Below are 24,666 nucleotides of genomic sequence, written 5' to 3' on the forward strand. Positions count from 1 at the left end.
TATCATATTCCTAACCATTAACCTGATTCCTAAATTTAAACATACTTATCATCATTAAACCTAAACTCTAAACCTTAAACTATAATCATAGCCATAATATACCTTAATCTTAAACTCTAAACCTTAAACTATAATCATAGCCATAATAGTAACCTTAATCCTAAATAAAAATAACTATTTCGCATATTCACTAATTTATATCACTAATTAAGGGAAATTGAGTTTGTAAATGAGAAAAACATTGTTAATTTTATACAAGTAATTGGATATAACATAAAAAATCAAAATGTTTCATTCTTCTTTTATCGCTATGAGAAATAGTGTCATGTCATTTTCATAATGTGCTGAATGCAATTTTGATGTTGGATGGAAAATTCTTAAATCAATCATTTGAAACCGAAGTGCAACTTATATCTTAAACAACAACCGATTTTACTCATACTTGAAGGTTACATTGTAACAATCTAAAGTCTGACTTGACATACACCGATTTTACTCATACTTTAAGGTTACATTGTAACAATCTAAAGTCTCACTTGACATACACGATATATGTGTTCATTGTTATTGACATTATGATTTTTTTACTTCATAGGATTGCTTAGGTGTCATAGATAGCATTGGTGTATGTATGAAGGTGGCACAATTGGATGCTCCTCGTTTTTGCAGGAGAAAAGATTGACCAACTTAAAATATATTTGTAGTTTATGATTTTGTCATGAAATTCATATATTATATAGTCGTATGAGAAAGAACTTCATTTGATTCAAAAATATTGAAAAATGTATTTGTATGAGACAATCTATTGATTATACTTAAATGTTTGTTTAAAATATTTTGGTGTACACATTGTCATTTAGGACATACTATTTACGTTTACATACAATCATGGTAAGAAAATACTATATTACTTTTTTATTAAATTATGTTATTTTTTTATTATATTATATTATATTATTTTTTATTCTTATTTATATTATATTGTATTATTTTTTAGTTTTGTTATATTATATTATATTTAATTATATAATTATATTTAAAATTAATTGAATATTTAAAATTTTTGTAAAATAAAATTTTTGTATTTTAAAAAATATTATGAAAATCGATTTGAGAATCGATTTCTTTATCTTAATAATGTGAAAATCGATTTGTATGTGTTAATAGTGTAAAAATATCAGTACAAAGATTCATTCCTAAGAGCATATTGTCTTTCTTTCTCATCACATCTCTTAATCCAAAACACATCAAATCTCTTAATCCAAAACACATGACACACTTACTTCCGTATTCACGAACACTTGTAGACACAAGTGTACCATCCACATTAACTTCAATTTCTTCTCATACTCTAACCTCTTTCCTCTTATATTAATTAATAATACTTTACTCCTTTTCGTTTTAACACTTTTAATCATAATTTAAATAATATTTAACATACATTTTAATAAAAATATAAAAACAAACTTATTAAATACTATTTAATAACAAATTATACGTAATATACTAATGCCAATAATTTTACTAATATCAATTTTATCAAATAATAACTTCATACCTACGTCTCATACAAACTAATCAGGATGATGAGAGTTTTGCCACAAAAAAATGTAATAATAAATATTCAAGAAAGGAGAATAATTTACCCAGTACAAAACCATTTGGAATCACAATAATGGATAAATAGTTTTTGATAATGTTAGTACGGGGTAACATTTTCAAAATTAGAAATCCCTACTTAATACAATTCTTAATCTAAAAATTACCCAGAAACTAAACAATTTTATAAAAATTAAAGACAATACATAGATTCTTTAAAGTGAAAACATTTACCCTAAGCAACGATGAATATAACGTTTTATAAACAATTCTAGGATTCTGAAGGATGCGTATTAAATATTTGAACCAACTTTCTTGAATGATTATTTCTGCTTCAGAAAAAGAGGCTGCAATATTTAAAAGTTAACTCACATAAATAGTTATTAACATAAACGTCATAAATATATTTTAAAAGAAATTTCCTTTAAAAAATATAATCCATAGATTCATTTAATAAAGCACACCAAAAATCATATTCAGTTCAATAGGGACTATAACTACGCGATTATTCTACTTAGATAAAAACCGATTTTGCGATTTGTGCAACCAGAAAACAAGTAAATAAATACTGGAGAAAGAAAAGATTACATCATGAATTTAACAGCCACAATGAAGTTGTATAGTGCAAGAGTCAAAATTCAACAACAAAAATCTGTCGGACAAAAGGAATTAAACACCAAAAACATAGAATTAAACTACGAAATGCTCAAGTCTATTAATTCAGAAGGGGGAATTAAGCAGCAGTTGCTTGCTGAGCGGCAGTCCTTTTTCTAGCTTCCTCAATGATGGATAGCTTAATACCCTTACCCTTGGGAAGTGATATCAAAGGCTTTGTCCCCTTCCCAATAGTGAACACGTTTGCCAAACGAGTAGCAAATTCATGTCCAGTGGCATCCTGAACGTGAATTGTGTCAAAGCTGCCCTTTTGCCTCTCCCTGCTCTTAATAACTCCAACACGCCCCCTGTTTCTTCCTCCAGTAACCATAACAACGTTACCAACATCAAATTTGATAAAATCAACGATCTTGTTTTCCTCCAGATCCAGCTTAATGGTGTCATTGGCTCTGATGACAGGGTCTGGGTATCGGATGGTACGACCATCAAAGGTGTTCAGGTATGGAATACCTTTCTGACCAAACTGCACCGACTTTACCTTGCACAGCTTAAACTGCCATAAACACACATACAAGGAGGAATACACATTAAACCATAACTAAGCAAGTTCTGAAATTGACATTTATAGGTCCATTAGTATCAACACATTTTATGCAAGACCATAAAACAGTGAAGCAAGTCTTCTAAATTACTTATTATATATTTACGGTATAATGGAAAATAGGTTGATAATGAATAACAAATATTCAAAACAACCATATAATAAGTACCTTGAGAGTATTATGGCACATAGAATAAATATGTTCAAAATAACCGTATAATAAGTACCTTGGCCTCATCATCCCTGACAGAGTGAAGACGGAAACGACCTTTGGTGTCATAGAGCAGGCGGAAGTTCTCGTTTGTTTTAGGTATAGATACAACATCTACATAGAAAAATAAAACTTAGAATACAATCATTGATCCTGAAAAAACAAAAGAATTATCCTGCAAATGACAGACACTTTGTTCAGTGGGTGGAGGGGGTAGAGAGAGTCAGCGACAAGACTCTGGGACTAATTTGACCGTCAAATTAGTGCCCACAATTTATCATAACAAATGATTCAAGAAACACTGGTAAACATAGAGTGTTTGTATATGAAACAGAGAATCAGGTGTATTCAGCATTCTTTAGAGTATGAATCTAGTTAATTCACTAAATACTCTACTTCCTATTCAAAATCAAAATCCTTAATATATTATAATTTTTATCTGTTCCAACATACAGAGGTTTCACTAAATAATTCATATTAATAAAACATCAGAATCAAACATCAATAACACTGTTGTACACAATAGCATATTATTAACCCCTACTGCATACATTTAGTCCAATAAAATCATGCAAAGAGTTATTCTAACAATTAGCATGCCACAAACATACCCATGAAACCAGAAGGGTATGTCTTGTCTGTCCTGACTTTGCCATCAACAAGCACATGTCGCTGCATCAGAATAGCAATGACTTCACGGTAGGTAAGAGCATACTTCAACCGATTTCGGAGGATGAGTATGAGAGGAAGGCACTCCCTCGATTTGTGGGGTCCAGATGAGGGTTTGGGAGCCTATGCAGGAAAGAAAAAATACTCATCAGTTTCTAAAATGCTTCCCTAAACTGATAAAATTTTGAAAAAACTTCCACTTACAAATGCACCACCCAATTTGTCAAGCATCCAATGCTTAGGAGCATTGAGCCTCTTCAAATGTTTCTTCAATCCCCTAGCCTGTAACAACCACAAGCACCAAAGTTAACAAATTAAATCCAAAATAAAAGGCAGATACAAACAGCAAACCTAAAATTAAATATATAAAAGTTAGGGTTTATAACAATGGATCCTCCAAGAAATACCATATAACAACTTTATCTTCCACCAGTTTGTTTGGATAAATAGTGTGCAGCACATAGTAAAATCAAAAAAACCCAGTGTACATAATTCGGAGGTAAAACTCATTGAGTTAAAATATGACATTAGATGGATTATTACGCACCATCTCGCTAAAATTAAGATTTAATACGAACAGAAAACATACCAGACTAAGACTAAGAAACAGATCAAAACCTAGTATGAATATGAGAATGTTCAAAACCACAAAGAAGAGTAGAAGAATACGAACCATTTTGGAATTGCAAAGGAAACACTAGTGCTCCACTGCTACGGCACTAAACTGAAAAACTGAAAGAGTAGCTGCGGCACTTATGAAGAGGGTTGTGCATAAAACCCTAATTTGTGGTTGAGTTCTGGATCATGGGCCTTTTTTTAGCTGAATTCGGTATAATGGGCTTTTTTTTAGAATGGCCGTATTCTCGTTCTGCGAAGGGCTATGCATTCTGCATCCTATAAATTTAAATTGTACCCCATAAATTTAGAGAATTTTTTTTTTTTACACAAATTTATTCCTATTTTATTTTTATATAAATATTTTATTTTATTGTTTTATTTTTATTATTTTGCTATTTTATAATTACTTAAATTTAAAACTAAAAAAAATAATATTAAAGACGTATACTATATTTAATTAAAAATAATGAGTTAAATAAAATTTGAAATTGAAAGATAATTTGACGGTAGTTACTCTAATTGGCAAAAATTATATTTCTGTTATATAACAGTTTCTAACTTGTAGTGGTTACAATTAATTACCGATTTTACTTTACTTAATATAATTTATTTATTTTATAAAATTAGTAAATTTAAAATTTATTTTTATTAATATTAATGGTATATACTTATGTATATAAAAAAAAATCCCATTATATTTGAAAGAAAGAATTAATATTAAATTTAAAAAGAAAATGCACTACATTTATTTATGTAAAAATAATGAGTCAAATAAAAATTTGAATTAAAATGTAATTTGATGAGAGTTTCCTTTTAACTCAAAAAAAAAAACATATTAAAATAAACTCTAAAAAAATGTTAGAAAAAATATCTTTAACTAAAATTTTCGGTCCATATTAACAACTCCTTGAGAGTCATCTTTCCTCCGATGTTTTTTTTAAGAAATTATAATTTAGAGGACAAGTAATCAAATTCAAAACAATAATTCAAACCATAAAAAATATTTGTTTGGATAAAAAAATTATTAGAAGAATAAAAATAAATGTATTTTTTAAACTAAGATTAGTTATAAGAATGATTTTATAAATTAGTTTATATACTTATGAAAATTAAATTCTTACTCTAAATATTGCCACTCTATAATATAGAAAAATTCATTTAAATATTGAAAATTTAATATGCCTAATAAAATATATTAATATCAAATATTCAACAATTAAATTGAATAATTTTTTACTTTGGAAAACATTATCAAACATTTGTATCACTTAATAACTTTAGAAAATGTTAATGCAAAATTTATACATGAAAATATTATTAGTAATTAAAATAATTTTAGTATAATAAAACTTTTTATTTTTCTCTCAACTATTCCTTCCAAATCAATCAATCCAAAAGACAAAATAATTTTTTCTATTGGGATTTTTTCTATTTGAAATATAAGTTTCCATTTTACTATATAGGTAATTCTCACTAATTATTTGGATAAAATGAACTTTTTCATATGTAAAGTATAACTTTTACATCTACTCGTGGAAAAAATTAGAATAAAAAATATTATACATACGTACATGTTCTTAAATAAAAAAAAAAATGAAGTAGTATTAGAAATACAACTTCTTTATGAAGTAAACATTTCATAAATACTTCTAGAATGCATAATTATTTTTTTTAAATAATGTCGACTTGGATCGTTTAAAAAAAATTACTATTATGATACTTTACAAACATTTACTTACATTCTCTATTAATATTACTTTTCCCTTTTCATAATACCCATATATTTATTTACCTTTTATTTTTCTCTTTCTTGCATCTCAGACAGAATTGAGTGTTCACAAAGGTTACTAGGACAAATTCGTAGTTAGGATGATAACGAAAAGAGTAGTAAACTGTATTACAAGTTAAGATATTAAAAATATTATCATGAAAATAACTATTGAAACATAAATAAAATATTTTTTTATAAATAAGTATTTGATAATGAAAGGGACCTTTATGCCAAAACAAAAATAAAATAAGATAAATAAATATATGACAATAAGGAGACTTTTATGCCAAAATAATAGTGATATGATTAATGTTTTGCTTGGAAGAAGGAGAAAGAGGGAAGAAAAAAAAAGTGAAAAGTTGTTTTTGTTTGAGTTTAGGAGAAATGAGTAGATTTGAGTATAAAATTTGTAAAATATGATTGATAGGATTGAAATGTAAAAAAAAAAATATATGTTTTGAAATTGTGAAATATTTAAATAAAAAATAATATATATATATATATATATATATATATTATTTTTGTAACTGTGTTTAAAAGTTGTAATTAAAAAATCGTAATTATTTTTTTAGAATTAATATTATTATGTAAAGGATATAATTGTGTTATTAATTGATTTACGAAAATACTCCTAACTTACAATTTTGCAAGTTAGGATTTAAAACAAAGAAGAATGTTTATAATTAAAACTTTATATTTTTATTTATATACTTGTGTTTGAAATTTGTAATTAAAGAAAAAAAATCATATTTAAATATTTTGAAGAAACATTATTAGGTAAAGGAAATATTATTAGTAATCATAATTTATATTATATTGATGAAAAAATAAAATTGATAATAAACATGATCTTATTCAAATGTAAATTTGATAAGTCTAATTTACAATAATAAAAATAATTAAGTCTGAGAAAAAATATGGAAATAAAATAGCACCACAAATATACCTATCAAATATTCTAACTTTTTTTTTTATAATTTATTAAAAAATTAAAAAAAAAGTACCATATGTAAAAAATAATTAATTAAATTCCTGTATATAACATTCATAATACTAATCTCAACCCATTACACATTTTTTTACCTTATTTAATATAAACAATGGACTATAATTGATAACGCATGATGACATAATTGATTAAGCCCCACATCTAATCGATTAAGAAGCCTAGATTAATTAATTACACAAACAACCTTAAGCGACTACATAATACCGTAATTGATTAGAGATTTGGTTATAATCGATTTATAACTTATTCCATTCATACACATTCATTTCCACTTCTTCAAATCCATGCATACACTTACGTTTATCCTTGTTTCACTTTTTAAACAAACACCAAGTCATGCAACCCCGTACTCTCTCTAAACAACATTTACTTAAAAAAAAACTCAAATGAATATACCCTACCAAATATCCAACAATGTTCATGATACTCAAACAATGTCTTTGTTATTTTTAATAATTTTTCAATCAATTATGGCAACATCGGTAACTAATTAACCATTTTTTTATAATCAATTATGATCCATAACTCAATCCTTCACCATGCATTTTCCAGTTCACCCTCTTCCAATTCCAACCACATGCATGTACACGAAGCATTAAACATTACCAATGCAAGGTCATAAATATAAAACAACTTCATTGTCCAAAATTTCCACACAACTCTTCATAGTTTAGAGATGGTGCTTCTTTCCTCCTCTCTCTCCTTTCTTTACACGCAAATCATCATAAATCATGCCTCCCAAACACAAAAAATATCTATAATTCTCAACCTCCAAATCCACTTGAAGAGTACAATTATCCATCAAAACAAAGACTAAGAGTTTAAAATAGAGAATAAAAATAACCTTATTTCATCGATCAGTCTAATAGAAACAATATATTATATATGTACATTCTAATTAAAGTAAAAACAAAATAAGACCATAAAATAACAGATAATAAGTATGTCAAAATTAATAAATTGTTATTCAAGGACATGCTTCTTTTCATAATTCAATTTTTATTTACTTATATATATTATTATTTTTCCATCAAGTAACAGGTTTTTAATTTGGTGACAAGAAAACCAAAAAGTTGTAACAATATACAAAATACTCTGATGGATTGTGCCTTCATGACCGAATTCTTTGATTGAATTTTGGAGAGGATTGGCGGAAGCTTTAATGGAGGAGGCGTGCAAGGAGGCTCACATGGAGCTTGCGATTTCCTTGGAGGTGCATGCTAAGTATGGAGAGTGATAGGTGAGGCTTAATCACTTGAGCTAGGTGGAGAGTTGAAGACTAAAGTGTTTATCCTAAAAAGGCAAGACAAGAGAGAGAATTGACTCAATATTTTGGCAGCAATTTCACTCATTCATTAATCTTGTAAAATGAGAGTTAAGCACCTCAACTTATAGGACAAAAGGCTGAACATTTTGGAGCCAAAATTTGAAAATTCAAAATAAAACTCTCAAACGAGAAAGTGTCATGTGGAGTCATACTTTCCATGTTTAGTTCACACATTCCATGCTAAATCCTCTCCACTTCCTATGTTGTCATGTGGACGTCCATGTGCTCCATGCCAAGGTGATTTTCGTTCTTCAATATACCCTAAACTCATATTTGCAATTAAATCAATAAACAACCTCTAGGTATTCATCCTCCTTATTATGGGATCGTGTGTCGCTGGACAGTTTCCATCATACTCAAATTTTATTTTTAAGCACACATTTTATCACAGAAGTAGATGAGTATGAACATAAAGATATATGTATTATTATTATTATTATTTTGTTTGTAACATGTTTTGTCCTACCCATTGAATGAGAAATATATGCATTAAAAACATTTTGTTTGGATAATTAAAAATAATAATAAAATAAACAAATGTAAAATAAAATAATTTAATAAAAATAGTATGTGTTTATTTATTATTTATTTTTAAATAATAGAATTTAAAATACTATTTTATTACACTTTTCATAACGTGAACACCACATGATATTAGTAAACCATTTTTTTTTAAAATATTACGACACTAAAAGGTCTAGTCAAGTAGAGCTTTTCTAGTGACAATATTTTAAAAAAATCATAATTTCATAATTGTAAAATAACTACACTTTTACCAATTAGTCCTAAAATAGTAAAAGATATAAAAAAAAACACCTTGTTTTTATTTAGGTAAAGTTTAACCCTTGTGCAAAAAGGAAATTCACTGTTTTGTTGTGGCCAGTTAAACATTTGTTTGGAATCTTTATTTTTTACTAAAAAGAGATTTTATTTATAAGAACTAATCTAAGAGATAATGCAAATAATCAATAAGCCCGTCTAGCTCAGTTGGTAGAGCGCAAGGCTCTTAACCTTGTGGTCGTGGGTTCGAGCCCCACGGTGGGCGTGTGATTGTTTTTGTTTTTTCTTTCTTTGAATTATTTTCTTCCATAAAATGGTTTAAATGAATCTTTGTTTCAAATATCATTATTATTAATTTGATGAGAAAGTATTTAACATAAAAAAATTATATGCTATCTCATTATATCTAAGTAATATAATCACAAAATTATCTTATCTCTTACATGTTTTTTTTAATAAAATATGTGTTATCAAATAGTGATGTTGTCAAAATATTTTGATCAGAATTTTAAAAAGTTTGCGGTTACTTAAGCAAATGCTAACTTTGGAAAGATTATTGGAAGATGTGTTTCTTTTAACAATTTCAACCCATACATAGTTTATTTAAGATTTCTTTGTATCCCTTTATGAAAGCTAGTTGCTCAACTATTTTCAACGTGAATTTAATCAATTAAAGGTATTTAATATATATTGTTGATAGAAAATTAGGAATAATAACAAGAGAATGAACTTCTGAATTCTTGGATCTTTGTACCCCTTTATCCTTTTGTTATATTTTCTTCTCTTTCCCCCTTTCTATTATTTCCACCTAAATTTTGTATCATATTCAATGTAGTTCATCTTATCTTTTATCCCTTTTCTTTCTATTTTCCACTTAAATCTCTTATCATATCTACAATAGTACGCAATTGTAGTATTGCTTTATTAGTTTTTTCAGGTAGTGTTATCAATTACTTTTTCATAATGTTGATTGTGGCTCAAATTGCCTACTTGCAATGATTCCACTAAGTTGTCTAGTGACATGCATGGTGATGAAACAATAGGAGAAAAGATGACAAAGGAAAAGTACAAAATAGAGAAAGATCAAAGATAACCTTATTTTTATTTAAGGTAAAATGTAATCCTTACTATAAAAAACACAACACAAGCATCACTCTTAAATTTACTCATTTTTCATGAACAGCGTATTCATTAAAGTTCCTCATTTTTTTTACCTAATACTGCTAACAAAAGAAAAAGTAAATTAAATTGGAATAAAAAAGTTCATGATTGAAGTTTAGGTTCTTGTTTTGGACATGTCAAAAGTTGCAATGGGATGAAAAGAGAGAGAGGAAGTACTGAATGAATGAACGCGGAGTTTAGTGTTGTGTGGGATGGTGATAAGAAAAATAGGAGGAAGAAATTTCCTGAGATAGTAGTATCCAAAAAGCTATTATTATATAAATAATGCCATTCTAAAGGATTGAAAATGAAGCAAAGACAATGGGGGAGGTATCCAAAGTTCTAAAACCAGAATCACCTTCATTTCAAATTTCACGTATGATTCTTCTTCTAGCCATGAATACTGAGAGGGAGAGATTTGTTAATCCGTTCCTCTGTTTCTTTTTCCTTCTCTTTATGACAACGTTGTCACACTCCCAACCAGACCGTTTCATCAGACCCCTCCATGGGAGTAACCGAGAATACTTCGAGGTGGGTTACCCTCCGCCGTCACACGAACCCACTCCCTCCTGCACCCACCGTGCCCTCCACCACTCCTTTGCCCACACTATCGACTCTCCTCCGTACACCACCTCCTACAGCCCTCCCCCACGCTGCCCCGGCCCGTGGTCCCGCGTCGTGCTCCACTTCCACGCCCGCTGCAAGGGCGAGCAGTACGATCGCATTGCCGCCATCTGGATCGCCGGCGCCGAGCTTTTCCGCACCAGCACCGCCGAGCCCACCGCTGACGGCATCTTCTGGAACATCCGCAAGGACGTCACCAGATACTCCTCCCTCCTCGCCAAACACAACCTTGACCTCACCATGATGCTTGAAAACATCGTCGACAACGAGTTCACTGGCGTCTACCACGTCACCGTCACTCTCCTATACTACAATGACTATGCTGTTAAAGCCCCCGTCAGGGTTCCGTTTGTCCCCTGCCCCGAGGAGCTCACTTTCAATTCAATTTCTCTGCCCAATTCTCGATCTCTTATCCAGGATCCTGGTACCAGGAACGTGAATGAGTCGCCAGCGGATTTGATTATTCCGATCTCCGACGACGGACGGCGAGGGTTTTGGTTCAAGGTGGAGGGGGAGAAAAGTTCCTGCTCCCGGAAAATTCAAATTCCGAGAAACACCTATCGCGCGGTGCTTGAATTATACGTTTCTTTTCACGGAAACGACGAGTTTTGGTACTCAAACCCGCCGAATTCTTACATCAAGGCGAACGGTTTGGCAACGGAGCGTGGGAATGGCGCGTACAGGGAAGTTTACGTCACGATCGACGGCCAGGTTGTCGGGTGGGAGATTCCGTTCCCGGTGATATTCACCGGCGGGATAAATCCTTTGTTCTGGGAGCCCATGGTGTCGATTGGGGCTTTTGACCTTCCCTCGTACGACATCGATTTGACGCCATTTTTGGGGAAAGTTCTGGATGGGAAGGAGCACGAGTTCGGAATAGGGGTGGTGAAGGGTATATCTTACTGGCTGGTGAACGCAAACTTGCACCTTTGGTTGGACCATGAATCAGAGGTGGTTCATGCTAATCCCGTGGTTCATCACAGTCCTGAAACTTCGATCGAACGGCAAGAGGGGTTTCGAGGGCTAGATGGGTCGTTTGATGTAGACGCGGAGAAGGAAACGCATATCACAGGGTGGGTCATGACAAGTGCTGGCAACATCACCACCACGGTTTCTCAGGGATTCTCGTTCAAGAACATAATAAAGTTCCAACACAATGGGACTATCAAGACCGTTAAGCAGAAGTTCAAGGCAAAGAAAAAAGTGAAGGTGATCGATGGAAATGGTGAATCTATTACTAAGTTGAAGGTTAGGCGAAGGTACCCTTTAAGGGTTGTCACCACCACTCAAGAGTTTCCCGATGGTACGTACCGGCTTGCCACCGATCTTTCTCATAATCTCAATGAGAAGCATGTAAGTGGGTGCTTCGTGAAATCCATTACCAATGCCCAGAATTCCAAGGGCTGGATCGAGGTGAAGGGTCACTCTGTTGTGTCGGGTCAGGCAAGCACCACGCAGAATTATAGTTATCTTGATAGGTTCAGGTGCTACTCCCGGAATGTTGCTGCGTCTAATGGATTGATTGTCTTGGACAATTCAACTTTTGTTTGTGAATTGTGAGGATTTTTTGTAGTTGCTTTTCTCGTACATGTATTATGTAGTTTCCTGCATAGGGTTTTAGTTTTATTTTTTCTAGGGGAAGGAATGTGTAGTACTGTAGTATCTTTTGAATCTGCATGTATGTATGTATTGCTTCCATTCAGTCACTGTGCCTGGATCTAGACACCCAAGGAAAACACATGAGCAAGGATCATAACATAAATATGTGGTTCCTGCCAGAGTAGAGCTTGCACATGAGCAAGTTCAGCTTAAAGAATTATGCTGGCCATCTATGCAAGTCCCTAACATATTCTATTTTTACTTTGTCACTTATTCAAAAGCCGGTACAAAAATAATGAAAATAAACAAGAAAAATAGTTGTTTTTAACTATTTTGAGAACAATGAGTAAGTATACTATCACTATAAATAAAGGTATGGTTAACAAATTTCACACTCGGACAAGATTACTCGTCTACTCGTCGATAAAATATTCCTTTCTTAAAATTCATTCTTTTTGCACCTATTACTCCAGAATATACCGATACATCATACATGGGTGATTGAAGATTACCTAATGCCCATTCAGTCTGAAGAACTCGTAGGTCGCCAGAAACCCTTCCTACCTACAAGAAACTGATCTTGATGCAACCTTACAGACCAGTGAAGTGAACGCAAAATTGGAGTGAGCTTGTTAAGTGTCTCCATAGAATCTTGAACCACGAGATATCCATTTGGTCTCAATATGCGATCAATCTCCACTGCCACATCTAAAATGTCACATCTGGCAAAAAATGTTCATTATCAGAATGATATACCTTTCTTTAACACATACCTGGTGTGTAAAAGTGACAGTGTCCTAGAATAATAGTAATAAAAGGAGAAATAACATGATCTTATAGATATTAGCTTCTTCAATAGCCATACCTTTGTCCAAGATATTTGAAAAGAAAGCTAGAGTGAAGAAGATCGTATGTGCGAGGATATGTACTAAAGGACTCGCACCAATCATGGTACATTCCTATCAACCCTCTGTCCATTACAATATCAAGAGTATCAGGCACATCAATAGGTACTACATTCATCACCCAGACAGGTAGATCAACAAGAGCAGCAGCAAATCTGCAAAATAACAGACACAGTATCAGTTTCAAAGAAACTTGGAGGAAACTGGTCAATAAAGGTTTAATGCGATATAAGATAATGCAAATTTAAATGCACGTGACAGAAGATAACATGCCATTGTTACATCATTTGTAGGTCTGAAAGAAAATCAAGTATATGGTTAATACTACACATATAAAGAATGTAAGGGGAAAGGAGCTAGAATTTAAAAAAAAAATATTACTTTACCCTGCATAACCAGCATTCATGTCCATTACATTTCGAACAGTTAACCAGTTTATTGAAAGACCATTCACATAAACATCTGAAACTAATTCAGACCAGTGTTTGCTGTCCTTGAAGAACTTGTCCTTGGAAACTGAATCAGTAGGTAAGCTAGGTGGCTTACTGGTAAGCCTCTGGGGCCAAGACTTGGGCCAGCTCAGCAGGTTACCCATATCATCAACCGGAAGAGGAGTAAGGCAACTATTGAGCCTGGCATACCTAAACATAATCATAAGCATGAGGAGGAAATTAGCAAAGATAGAAACTAAACTAAGCATAGGGCTACCTTCATTCTCATTTATAAGCAAAATGAGAAAATCAGTAAACTAATTTGAGACATATTAAGAAAATCAGTTAACTACATTAAATTTTATTAGTCTTTTAATATTCTTCCTAAAATATATTTTTTGGAAAACAAAAACTATAATAGTGTAGTCAAAGGTTACACATTAATTAAAGTTAGGGTATTTTAGGAAAAAGATCATTAAATAAAATGAAAGTTCGCAATTTTGCTTATATTTGAGAAAAAAAAGTGATTTTTACTCATAAACGAGATAGAAGGTGATAATATCTAGCATTGCTCGCAATAGTCTCTTTGGCCTTTTTCTTAGAGACAATGTTCATTTATTTTGTGTTGTTGTAATGTAGAAAGTATAAATCGATAGAAACATAAGCATTATAGAAATAAGATCCCAAGAAGAGAGAAAATACCATGAGCTATTCTTCCCATCTTCATTTTCACACAATGGTGGATTGTTCTCTTTACGTTTCTCATAGCAAGAAGATGAAGTGGGCTTCTGGTATATAACAAGTCCAATTCCAGATGAATCATGAGCCTTAGCCACAACCTTCCAGCACATGGCTTTTGTTATATCCACCATGGCTGCAGTTTGAAAAAAAATCTTAAACATAAAGCTAAGAAGACAGAACAAATTTGTTTGGAGCATCAAGGTTAGGTCATACAAGAATTCAATATATCCGTGTATTAAATAAGATACATTCTCAACACAAATGAAAAAATTATAACTACAGGGAAGGAAAGACAATGACACAAATAGACAGAGGATGAAGGTGAGAGAAAGAGAGGAAGACAAACCATTCCATACTTTCTGATCTCTGTCATCATCTCGGTAGACTGGTGTTGCAGACCATGCAAAGAAACCACCAGGTCTAAGAATCCTGTTGAGCTCAAATAAGGGCTTCCCACCTAAATTTGTGACAGTATTTGTGAATAAACATCTCTATCAGAGATTGATATAAAGGGAACATGGAAGGAAGTCCTGATATGGAAAGTGGAAGCTAGAAAAAAAAATATAAGTACCATCTGCATCCCAGTGAACCCTACATCGTGCACAATGGATCAAATCAAAGCCATTATCTGGAAAAGTCAACTTTTGTGTTCCAATGACAGAAAGAGTTGCAGGAATTCCTCGTTCCAAGGCAAACTGTATCTGAGCTTCATGTTCATCCTTTGGGGCAAATGACATAGTAATAACATTTTTGTCCAGCAAATAGCCACCGAAACTAGCAACACCACAGCCAACATCTAGAACAACCCTGGTATGCTTTCCCCATTTAATTGCTGGCAATGTCTAGTGTATAACAAAAAAAAATCAACAAACCAGATATTCAAAAACTAGTACTACCACCATAGATGTACTGGCTTAAGTCATGCATAAATCAAAACGAAACATTGCTAAGCCCTCATTACAACAAAATGTCATTCATTTTAATGGATAAAACAATAAATGAATGCCAAGTACTCCAAGTTAAAAGATGCCAACTCTTTATGTCAGATCTTAGACACTTCCATCAATCCTACTAGAAAGAAGTAACAAAGCATTGCATCTAACAGCACTAAGCAAAACAATTTCAACTACTGCTCCTGCCTAACATTCCTAATCATAAACTCCGAGCTTTTTGATGTGTTCCTTTGATATCAATATGTAGGCCAAGCAAGATCCAAAATGTAGTAAGTCTCTTCTCAGTCACTCTCCATGTCCTCCCAATTTTTTGGTTTTTTTCAATAATTCATTAAAGTTTATCAGTATCTATAATAGTCACACATGGAGAATAAAATATTAAAGCGCATATCCTAATCATGGTAAATCATGTGAATCCACATGGCAAAATACCTTCTGCATGAACTCAATATAATGATCAACTCCATCTTTGAATTGAGTACCACCACCTGGAAAAACCAGATATTCTCCCGACTTTACTACCCAGTGTTGGTCTTTCTTGTACTCCACCAGCTTTGGATGAGGGATGTTATCATACCAAATCTGAAAATAAAGAAAATATAAAATTCCTTCTCCATTGATTAAAAGACTCAAATAGTACTTAACAAATAACAACTCAACCCTACTTTCATTACTTTGTTAGAATAAATTAGTATTTGACAAATCATAAAGCAAAACTCATTCAGAATACAAGTAAAGTTAAGAGTACACCAATTTCTTCAATAATCTGCAGAATAATATGTAAATGATTAAAGAGTACCACACTAACAATTTATTCAATTTTTATGAATCTCACCTTATCTCTGCTCTTAGGCCACGGAACTGGGACTTTATACCCTTTGGGGAGAGGCAACAAGCAGTGAAGACTAGTCTCAGGGCAATGTCTTTCCCTGTGCTCCATGTGCTTCCTCGACTTAAGAGCCTTAATGGCCACAAAATTATCCAAACATGGAATAAAATCAACATTCTGCGGGTCCTCACACAACTTCCAATCGATGGTCAAAGCATTCTCCTCTTGGGGCAAACCTTGGTCTTCTTCAGCTGTGACATTGGTCACCTTTGGAGGTAGTTCTTGCACTTTCGGTTTTGAAGCATGATGAGGAGATGCTTGGTGTTGGATAACAGAATCGAAAGCAACAGGGTTTGAGGTGGTGTTGGAGAAGCTGAAGAGGAAGAGCGCGACACAAATGAGCAAGATTAAGAGAGTGAAAATGAAAGGGTATTTCCTCTCCTTGAAGAAGTCTTCAGCTACAATTGCCATTTTGGTTTCTCACTCTGCTGGGAGACACAGAATAGACATAAAGATGATGATGATACATGAGCTTACGAGGAAGAAGGGGACATGTCGCTGTCAGAACAAGATCAAAGGATAGAAAAGAGGGGATCGTGTGGTTTTCCTTCGGATCCTAAACAGTGTGTACTTTGGTTGTCAGATTCAGAACTCCAAGAACACGACTTCAACTCAAACCAGATTCACGCACTCTCCAAACGACGAGTTGACACTGACAATGGTAGCGTTGTGTTTTTTTTTTTTACCAAGGTACACCTACCCCAGTTCATGTTATATAATTAGGTAAATGGTAATTTTTTTCATCATTTAAAATGTAGAAGGACGTTGAGTAATTTAAAATATATAATGTGATAATGATATTTTGTAACATTAATTTTTTTTAATCTAGGGTTAAATTTTATAAGTGCGATTAAAAAATTGTAATTTTAAATTTGATGTTTTAATTTTTAAAATTAAACAACTTAATTTCACTATTAATAAGAGATTGTAAGGGTAATATGTATCAAATTTTGTTGTTAATCTTTATTATTCATTTCTTTGGTGCATGATTAATTGACACTGTTATTCTATCTTGCAACTATAGATGCTCCTAGGAGACCTAATAAAGTAAAAGAAGTGAAATAAAACAAAACCATAAGTTCCGGAACAGTGGAAAGAAACTCTTTGCTGTGTGACTCTCACTTACAAACATTTAGCATTTTATGTTAGAAATTAGATGGTATATTAACAATAGAAAAAAATTATTTTAATTTTAAAAAATAAGAAACCAAATTTCTAATCAAAATTTTATGGGATCGAAATTACATATTCATCAAAATTATAAGGGTCAAAAGTTTATATAATTTTGATATCTACTACTTTAGTTCTCATTTATAAAAGAAACTAATCTTACACTTATGATTTGTTATTCCATAAGGTTTTAGAATAAAATATATTATTTCTTATTCCACAACGATAATGACAATAAGCAATATTTTTTTTCGGAAAAAAAAGTAATTATAAGTGTACTTAGCATTAGCGTAATAAGAATGAACACAACAAAAAAATAATATTATGAAATCATAGGATCCCGAGTGATGGGATCACAATTATACATCAAAAAGAAGAATTCAAAAATTTCAAATTGTTCTACCAATAAGAAATAAGACGGTGACAAAAACATGATGCTTACTATAATTGGAGGTAGTGATGATTCCAATTATAAGAGCTTAATAACCACATCTACTCTTTTAAATGACACATGAATGACTGACATTTGTGTTACAATCATGTGACTTTTGATGTAGATAAATTAAAAATTTAAACTTTCATAACAAAAAATATTTCCATAGCCAATGACAATAAATCCACTATATTGGAGAAAGAATTGTCTTTATTTCAAACAATATAAACTTTGATATTGTTCTTATCATTGCTTTTCTAAAATATAACCTATTGCGAGTCTCTTAAATAACCAAAATTTTATTTTTGTTGTAATTTTTTGGTCTAACTCTTTTGTTTTTAATGATATTCAAAAGAGGAAGACTATTGGTTATGATATTAGTTGAGGATTGTATTACATGGATTAAACATAAAAAATTCAAAGAGACTTGATCAAGTGTTAAATAACAAAAGGGTTTCAAGAAGTGAGAAAGGTGAGGATATTTGGTTATGGCATAAACGTTCAAGACATGCCTCTTTTAATTACATAAAGAAATTATTTCCAAATATATTTGATCAAATAGACACTTAAACTTTGTACTATGACGTTTGTATTCAGATCATTTGGTTATGTTTGAATGAAGTCTAAAAGTGAAGTTGGAGGACTATTTCAAAAAATTTGCAAAATGATTGAGACTAAGTAAAAATCACAAGTTCAAGTCCTACGCAATGAAAGTGGAGGAGAATATATGCAATCAAAAGTTCAACATCTTGTCCATACACTCCACAATAAATTGGGGTGATGAAACAAAATAATTGTTGTCTATTAGAGGTGGTTTGAGTTGCACTTATTTGAGCTCATGTGACAACAATATATTGTCACATATGCAATATACTCTATAAATTGAACACCATCTAAGTCTCTTAGTATAAAATAATTCTTCATAAATTGAATATTGGGACCATGTCCCCTCCATACTAGAGCTTCTTCTACCTAGAGCAAGTTATCCAATATTACCAAATTTTAGTACGAGCTTAATCAAGTTGAGAGAAACACTTTTCTCAACTGGTCCCACTAAGATTGATGACTAAATCATAGAGAAAAACAAATAATAAGGGATCTTTAGAGCAAAAATGAGTTTACTCTGTTTGGAAATTTGATCGGGTACAAATGTACCCTGACTTCTCAACTACAACATGACATGATCAAATTTTGAAATAGATGAGGTATGAGAGAGAAATTGAAGAGAGAAGGGGGAGGGATAGAGAAAAAGAAAAAAGAAGGTGGGTTGGGGGTTGAGTCCTTTATTTTTTCCAGGGTGTTACAATTATTCTCAACAACAAAAAATTTCATCTTCGAAAATTAGCTTACCAAGAAAAATTAGGATATGATTATGTTATATTCTCTTTTATTCCTCAAGTGGAATCACAGAATATGAGATTTCACAATACTTTGATTATGTCAATGTTTCTTCCATGAAGTTACTTTACTTGAGAATTCAAAATTTTAACTAACTTCACTTTAAAAGAAAGATCTTTTATTTAACTAAATTAGACATTAGAATATGATTATGACCAATTATATATATTTCCTTAGTTACGATACACAAAAGACATAATGAATGTTGGTTAACGGAAGAGACAAAACAAGTTTATAAGCAGTAAAACATATTCTCTTGAGGATCTAGTAAAGACCTATGAACTTTGGAGTCATCTTCTTAGATATGATTGCTCTCTTTACGCCAAGGAATGACGTAACTCTCAGAAAATCATGATTACCTATAGAGAAACTTAAAGGTCTTCTTCAGGGTTTCTCTAGCAAAACCTAACAATATTGGCAAAAATGAAAATTTTGTTACCAAAATTTTGGAAGCTTAAGAACTGAACCCTTGAATATGAGAATTCATTTTTTTAGTACCTCAAACCTTTTTGTCTCTCGAATAATTTTTTCAGTAATTAAAATTGTTAAGGTGAACTTTTTGAATGGATCCCTATAAATACAACACCCCTTTGGATTGGAAAAAAAAAACTTGAATTCATTGACCTAAAATCATTACTTTAAACCAGAACAACTTCTTATGAGATTAATCTTAAAATCACTATTTTGAACCAAAACAAATTTTTATAAAATTAATATGTATTTATAGATTTTAAGATATTGAATTAGATAACTTTTAATATCTTTATTTAGACTCCATTAACAAATATATGAAGGTGTTACTCTACAATTCAGATATGATACAAGTTTGGAAGTTATATTTTTATATATGTCTCCAAGTAGATATTCGGGTCAAGTAAGTAGAGGATTAGTTATACCGAGGTGTCAAACTATTGGTCAACCATGATATTAATTCCCTTTACAGTTAAAAACATTTATGTATTTTGTTCTGACACAAATTAATCCCACCGTAACAAAAAATCACACATAAAATTTGTAAAATATTACTAAGGTGTCAATAAAAGCTTATTTATGTGGTTTGATTTTCAAGGGACAATGGTTACTAATTTTGGATTGGACAACTTGACACCAATTCCATTTACTGTGTCGTCCTTATCAAATCGAAAACGCGTTGATTTGACCTAAGTCGAAATTGGGACAACAAGGTTCAGGTCAGTTTGGTACTGACTTGACCCTAATAGGATTCATAGTTGATGCATAACCGCGGTCCATGGTAAAGGAAAAAGATCCAAAAGACCCAAATACGTCTCCTAACACCATCCCTGAAAATCAGTTGAGATATTAGGGATCTCTTTTTAACGGTATAAAAACCTTATAAATAGGCAAATAGTTTTGGAAGTATCTCAATTTTTATATTCTCAATAAATATATATATATATATATATATATATATATATATATTACAATCATGATATTTTTATGCATTCACTGACTTGAGCGTTGAATAATTTTATTTAGGTAAAATTTACTCTCACTTTATGAATTTCAACATCAAGAATTATGATTTGCAAAGAAATTACTTTGTTACCATCTCGTATCATCAAAACTCATTTCGGCAATAATCCTTTTACACCTAATAAAATTATTATTTTATTATATAATATTTTTTTGATAGATATTGTGTGATGATGATTTTTAGTAGGATTAACATGACTGCTAAAATAAAAAATAGGCATATGAAACAATAACATAACGAGTAATACAATTATCATCATATACATGACCCTTTGGTGTCAATATTTGATGACACTTCTAAGTATTTGATGAGAAATACACTTATAAGTAGGTGCTCTCTTGTTGGTCCAATGCTATATTCTCTTTTGCAAGGTTTGCTTTCAAATTCTTCTATGCATCCTTCTCTTTTGCAAGGTTTGCTTTCAATATGAGTTTTCTAATTTAACATAATCCGAGGTTTTGCTACTTTTGTGAATACAGTTTTATTTGTATATACAGATAGTTGAATTAGTTGAATTTCTCTTGTATTGAAGATATATTACCCACATCAGTTACTTGATTGAAAAGTTATTAGTAATTCCGTTTCCATTTATTTCATTTTTTGTTCTTTTTTCTGTATTTGTTATAAGTTATAACTCTTCTCTTCTTTGTCATCATTTTTTTTATTTGTATAATCTAATCGATCACACTGGATTTCAATTTTGTTTTAACATCTACTTTTCTTTTTAAAATGAAAAATAAAATTATTAGTGGCTTCTCGCTCCTTCTTCATGAACAGTAACTAGCCGCCAATAAATTGCTAACTAAAGAATTTATAACATTATATACAGTGAACTAATTTTGATCATGTATTAATCATATCACACTATCAATATACTAACATATATATAACATATTACAATTTTTCAATCAAAGATATAGGAGTCCTCATTCATATAGTAATTTGTCACACACTTAATGTTTATAAAAGAATTGCATAAAGCATGTCCTACCAAACTAACATCAATTTTTTTATGTTAAAATGATTACCGACAAAACTTATAAATTTTATTTATTTAAGATTTTTATTGAAGTATGACATAGAATAAGTTGAGATTTGTATTTATTTAGGATTTTGAATAATTTAAAAATTTTATTTATTATAATTTTTATTGAATTTTTTTTTATTTAAGTAAGTGATTAAATAATTTAGATTTGAATTTCTTTGAGATTTTAAATAATTTTTTTTATATTTTTATTTATTTAAGATTTTAAATAATTTAAGAATTTATTTTATTTTATATTTTTATTTAAGTATAACATTAAATCATTTAAATTTTGTATTTGTTTAAGACTTTGAAAATTTTAGAAATATTATTTATTTTAAATTATTATTTAAATAGAGAATAAAATAATTTAGGATGTGTATTTATTTAGGATTTTATAAAACTTATAAATTTGATTAATTTATATTTTTTATTTAAGAATGACATTAAATTTTTTTGGATTTATATTTATTAAGGATTTTGAAAAAATTATAAATTTTATTTATTTAAGATTTTTATTTAAGTAAAATAATTTAAAATCCTGTATTTATTTAAAAAATTTAAAAGCTTAAAAATCTTATTTTTATTTATTTAGGATTTGTATTTATATAAGTGTTCCTGCTAGGGAGATGGGACCTAGAGAACTATTGAAGTCTTCTTCTCCTTCCTTCGGTCGGGCAGGTGACTGTGTGATGAACTGTGATTCTTCTCGTCTTCTGGCTTATCCTTCGGTACTCGGCGCTCGGTCGTCGGGCGAATCACCGGATGGTGGGGGTACCTGCGAAGGCACTCCAACGCTCAAGTCAGTAAAGCGGGTGGTCAGCTCTTAGGTAGGTGAACAGTAATAAATGACATACCTTACTCCTTGGGATGCGCGCTATTTATATTATTCTAATGGGCCTACCTTGTTGGGCCCGTTTATCGAGGTGGATACCGCTTAGGGTTGCATTACCTAATTCTTGATGATGGATTAGCTTCACTGATCTCGGTTTGAGCGTTAATTGTGATAGGGTTCGGCCATCGGCCAAGTTCCCTTGATGCGGGTCGGCCATCGGCCAAATCCTTGTGGTCTCGGTCGTCTTAGTTAAGTCTTCTAAGGTCTCGGCCTCTCGGCACAAGTCTCCAAAGGTCTCGGCCTCTTGGCCTCTCGGCACAAGTCTCCCAAGGTCTCGGCCTCTCGGCCCCTTGGCCAAGTCTTCTAAGGTCTCAGCCTCTCGGCCTGTCGGCCAAGTCTTCTAAGGCCTCAGCCTCTCGGCCTGTCGGCCAAGTCTTCTAAGGTCTCAGCCAGGTTCCCCTGGTCTCGGTCAGGTTGATTGGGCATCGGGCAGCCAGGTGGGTCCCGACCTCGTCCCGTACCGGTACACTTGCCCTCCAGGCTCGAGGGCAGATGGGTTAGATATGTCCGGTGAGTCTTTAATGATGGGTGTCGGTCGGTCTCCCTTGGTCGTGCGGCTATCTCATTTCTCGAGGTGTGACGTGACCTGGGCGGCGTGACGTGACCTTTGGTGACGTGACGTGATTGACATTAATGAGGGGTTTTTTGGGCGGGAAGTGCTTTGAACCGTTGGATCTAAGAGATCTAACGGTTGAGATTGATTCGACGTTTCGAATTCCGAGGCCCATGGGCCTTATAAATAGGGGTCTCCAACAGTGTCGAGACCCTGCATTTTCTGAGTGAGTTTGTCTGATAGCCGAGCCTTCCCTCGCCCACCGCTCTGAGAACCGAGTGACCGTTCGGCCTCTTTATAAAGCTTCGCCTTCCCTCATTTTTCAAAGGTTAGTGATGTCGACCGTGTCTCGGCCAACGTCTTCTTCGTCCGGCCATTCTTCCCCCTCTCTCGGTCAGGGTCATTCTTCCTCTTTGTTAACCTCTTCTTCGTCAACCTCTTCTTCATCTGCCGCCGATTCCTTGTCGGCTGGGGTGGTGATAAGTGTCTAATTTCAGTAATATTTCATATTAAAATATAGGCACTTATGAGGATTTATTGCTAATTTACATATAAAATAATCCCTAATTTATGAATTTATACCTTTTTACATTTTTTATGATCTTTATTTGAATAAGAGTATTTTATTCCCAAATTTGGTGTTAATTGCAGATTTCTGAGGAAGATTGGAGATTTGGATTAAAGATGAATGATTTGAGCCAAAAAGATAAAGATAGAAGGTCCCAGAATGAAAGAAAAAAAGAAAGAAAGAAAGATTGGGCCTTTTTATGTTTTATCATTTAGCCCATTAGCGCGACACAATAAACAACCTAACCCTAGAAAACTAGGATAAATAGAGGGCTAGAGGCTCAACCTTAGTGTGTCAGATTGAGAGGAAAACACCATAGAGTGAATTGTAACCCAATTGGGAGAATGGAAGGTGATAGAAGTATGCGTGGCTAATTCTACCCTTTGGGATTGGGAGTAATCTGCTCAAACTCTTATGTATTGAGGTGATATTTTATATATTAATATTCAGTTCTTGATTGATTATTGGTATTGTTGTTTTACTTTTAATTCTCCGTGACAAATTGAGAATCTTAAATCTGACCGGGAGGTATTTTTAGGGTTCGGACCTAAACAACAATACTTAACATATTTGAGTGCTAGGAATAGACTTGAAATGTTAATTGCTATTAAACGTCTGAGCTTCGTT

At 32.1% G+C, this 24,666-nt stretch overlaps 3 protein-coding genes and 1 non-coding gene across 4 annotated transcripts; 2 read left to right on the plus strand and 2 right to left on the minus strand.

Annotated features, from left to right (window-relative positions):
- Window positions 1-2,168: 2,168 nt before the first annotated feature.
- On the minus strand, window positions 2,169-4,587 carry LOC137825660 (small ribosomal subunit protein eS4z-like). Its single transcript, XM_068631388.1, has 5 exons — window positions 4,369-4,587; window positions 3,900-3,977; window positions 3,638-3,818; window positions 3,043-3,140; window positions 2,169-2,767 (listed from the first exon to the last, which is right to left on the minus strand). Exons 1-5 carry the CDS (start codon window positions 4,369-4,371, stop codon window positions 2,333-2,335), a joined length of 795 nt encoding a protein of 264 aa, XP_068487489.1. The 5' UTR covers window positions 4,372-4,587; the 3' UTR covers window positions 2,169-2,332.
- Window positions 4,588-6,441: 1,854 nt separating this feature from the next.
- On the plus strand, window positions 6,442-12,687 carry LOC137826932 (peptide-N4-(N-acetyl-beta-glucosaminyl)asparagine amidase A). Its single transcript, XM_068633087.1, has one exon. The coding sequence runs from the start codon at window positions 10,683-10,685 to the stop codon at window positions 12,543-12,545; it is 1,863 nt and encodes a 620-aa protein (XP_068489188.1). The 5' UTR covers window positions 6,442-10,682; the 3' UTR covers window positions 12,546-12,687.
- On the plus strand, window positions 9,393-9,465 carry TRNAK-CUU (transfer RNA lysine (anticodon CUU)). The gene has a single exon. It is a non-coding gene; the product is annotated as a tRNA-Lys (tRNA).
- Window positions 12,688-12,886: 199 nt separating the features above from the next.
- Window positions 12,887-17,228, minus strand: LOC137826934 (probable methyltransferase PMT23). Its single transcript, XM_068633088.1, has 8 exons — window positions 16,450-17,228; window positions 16,047-16,196; window positions 15,233-15,503; window positions 15,008-15,118; window positions 14,623-14,794; window positions 13,876-14,130; window positions 13,450-13,644; window positions 12,887-13,306 (listed from the first exon to the last, which is right to left on the minus strand). Exons 1-8 carry the CDS (start codon window positions 16,912-16,914, stop codon window positions 13,108-13,110), a joined length of 1,818 nt encoding a protein of 605 aa, XP_068489189.1. The 5' UTR covers window positions 16,915-17,228; the 3' UTR covers window positions 12,887-13,107.
- Between the last annotated feature and the right edge of the window lie 7,438 nt (window positions 17,229-24,666).

The sequence above is a fragment of the Phaseolus vulgaris genome, chromosome 8 (assembly GCF_000499845.2).
Source record: "Phaseolus vulgaris cultivar G19833 chromosome 8, P. vulgaris v2.0, whole genome shotgun sequence".
NCBI classification, from domain to species: Eukaryota; Viridiplantae; Streptophyta; class Magnoliopsida; order Fabales; family Fabaceae; genus Phaseolus; species Phaseolus vulgaris.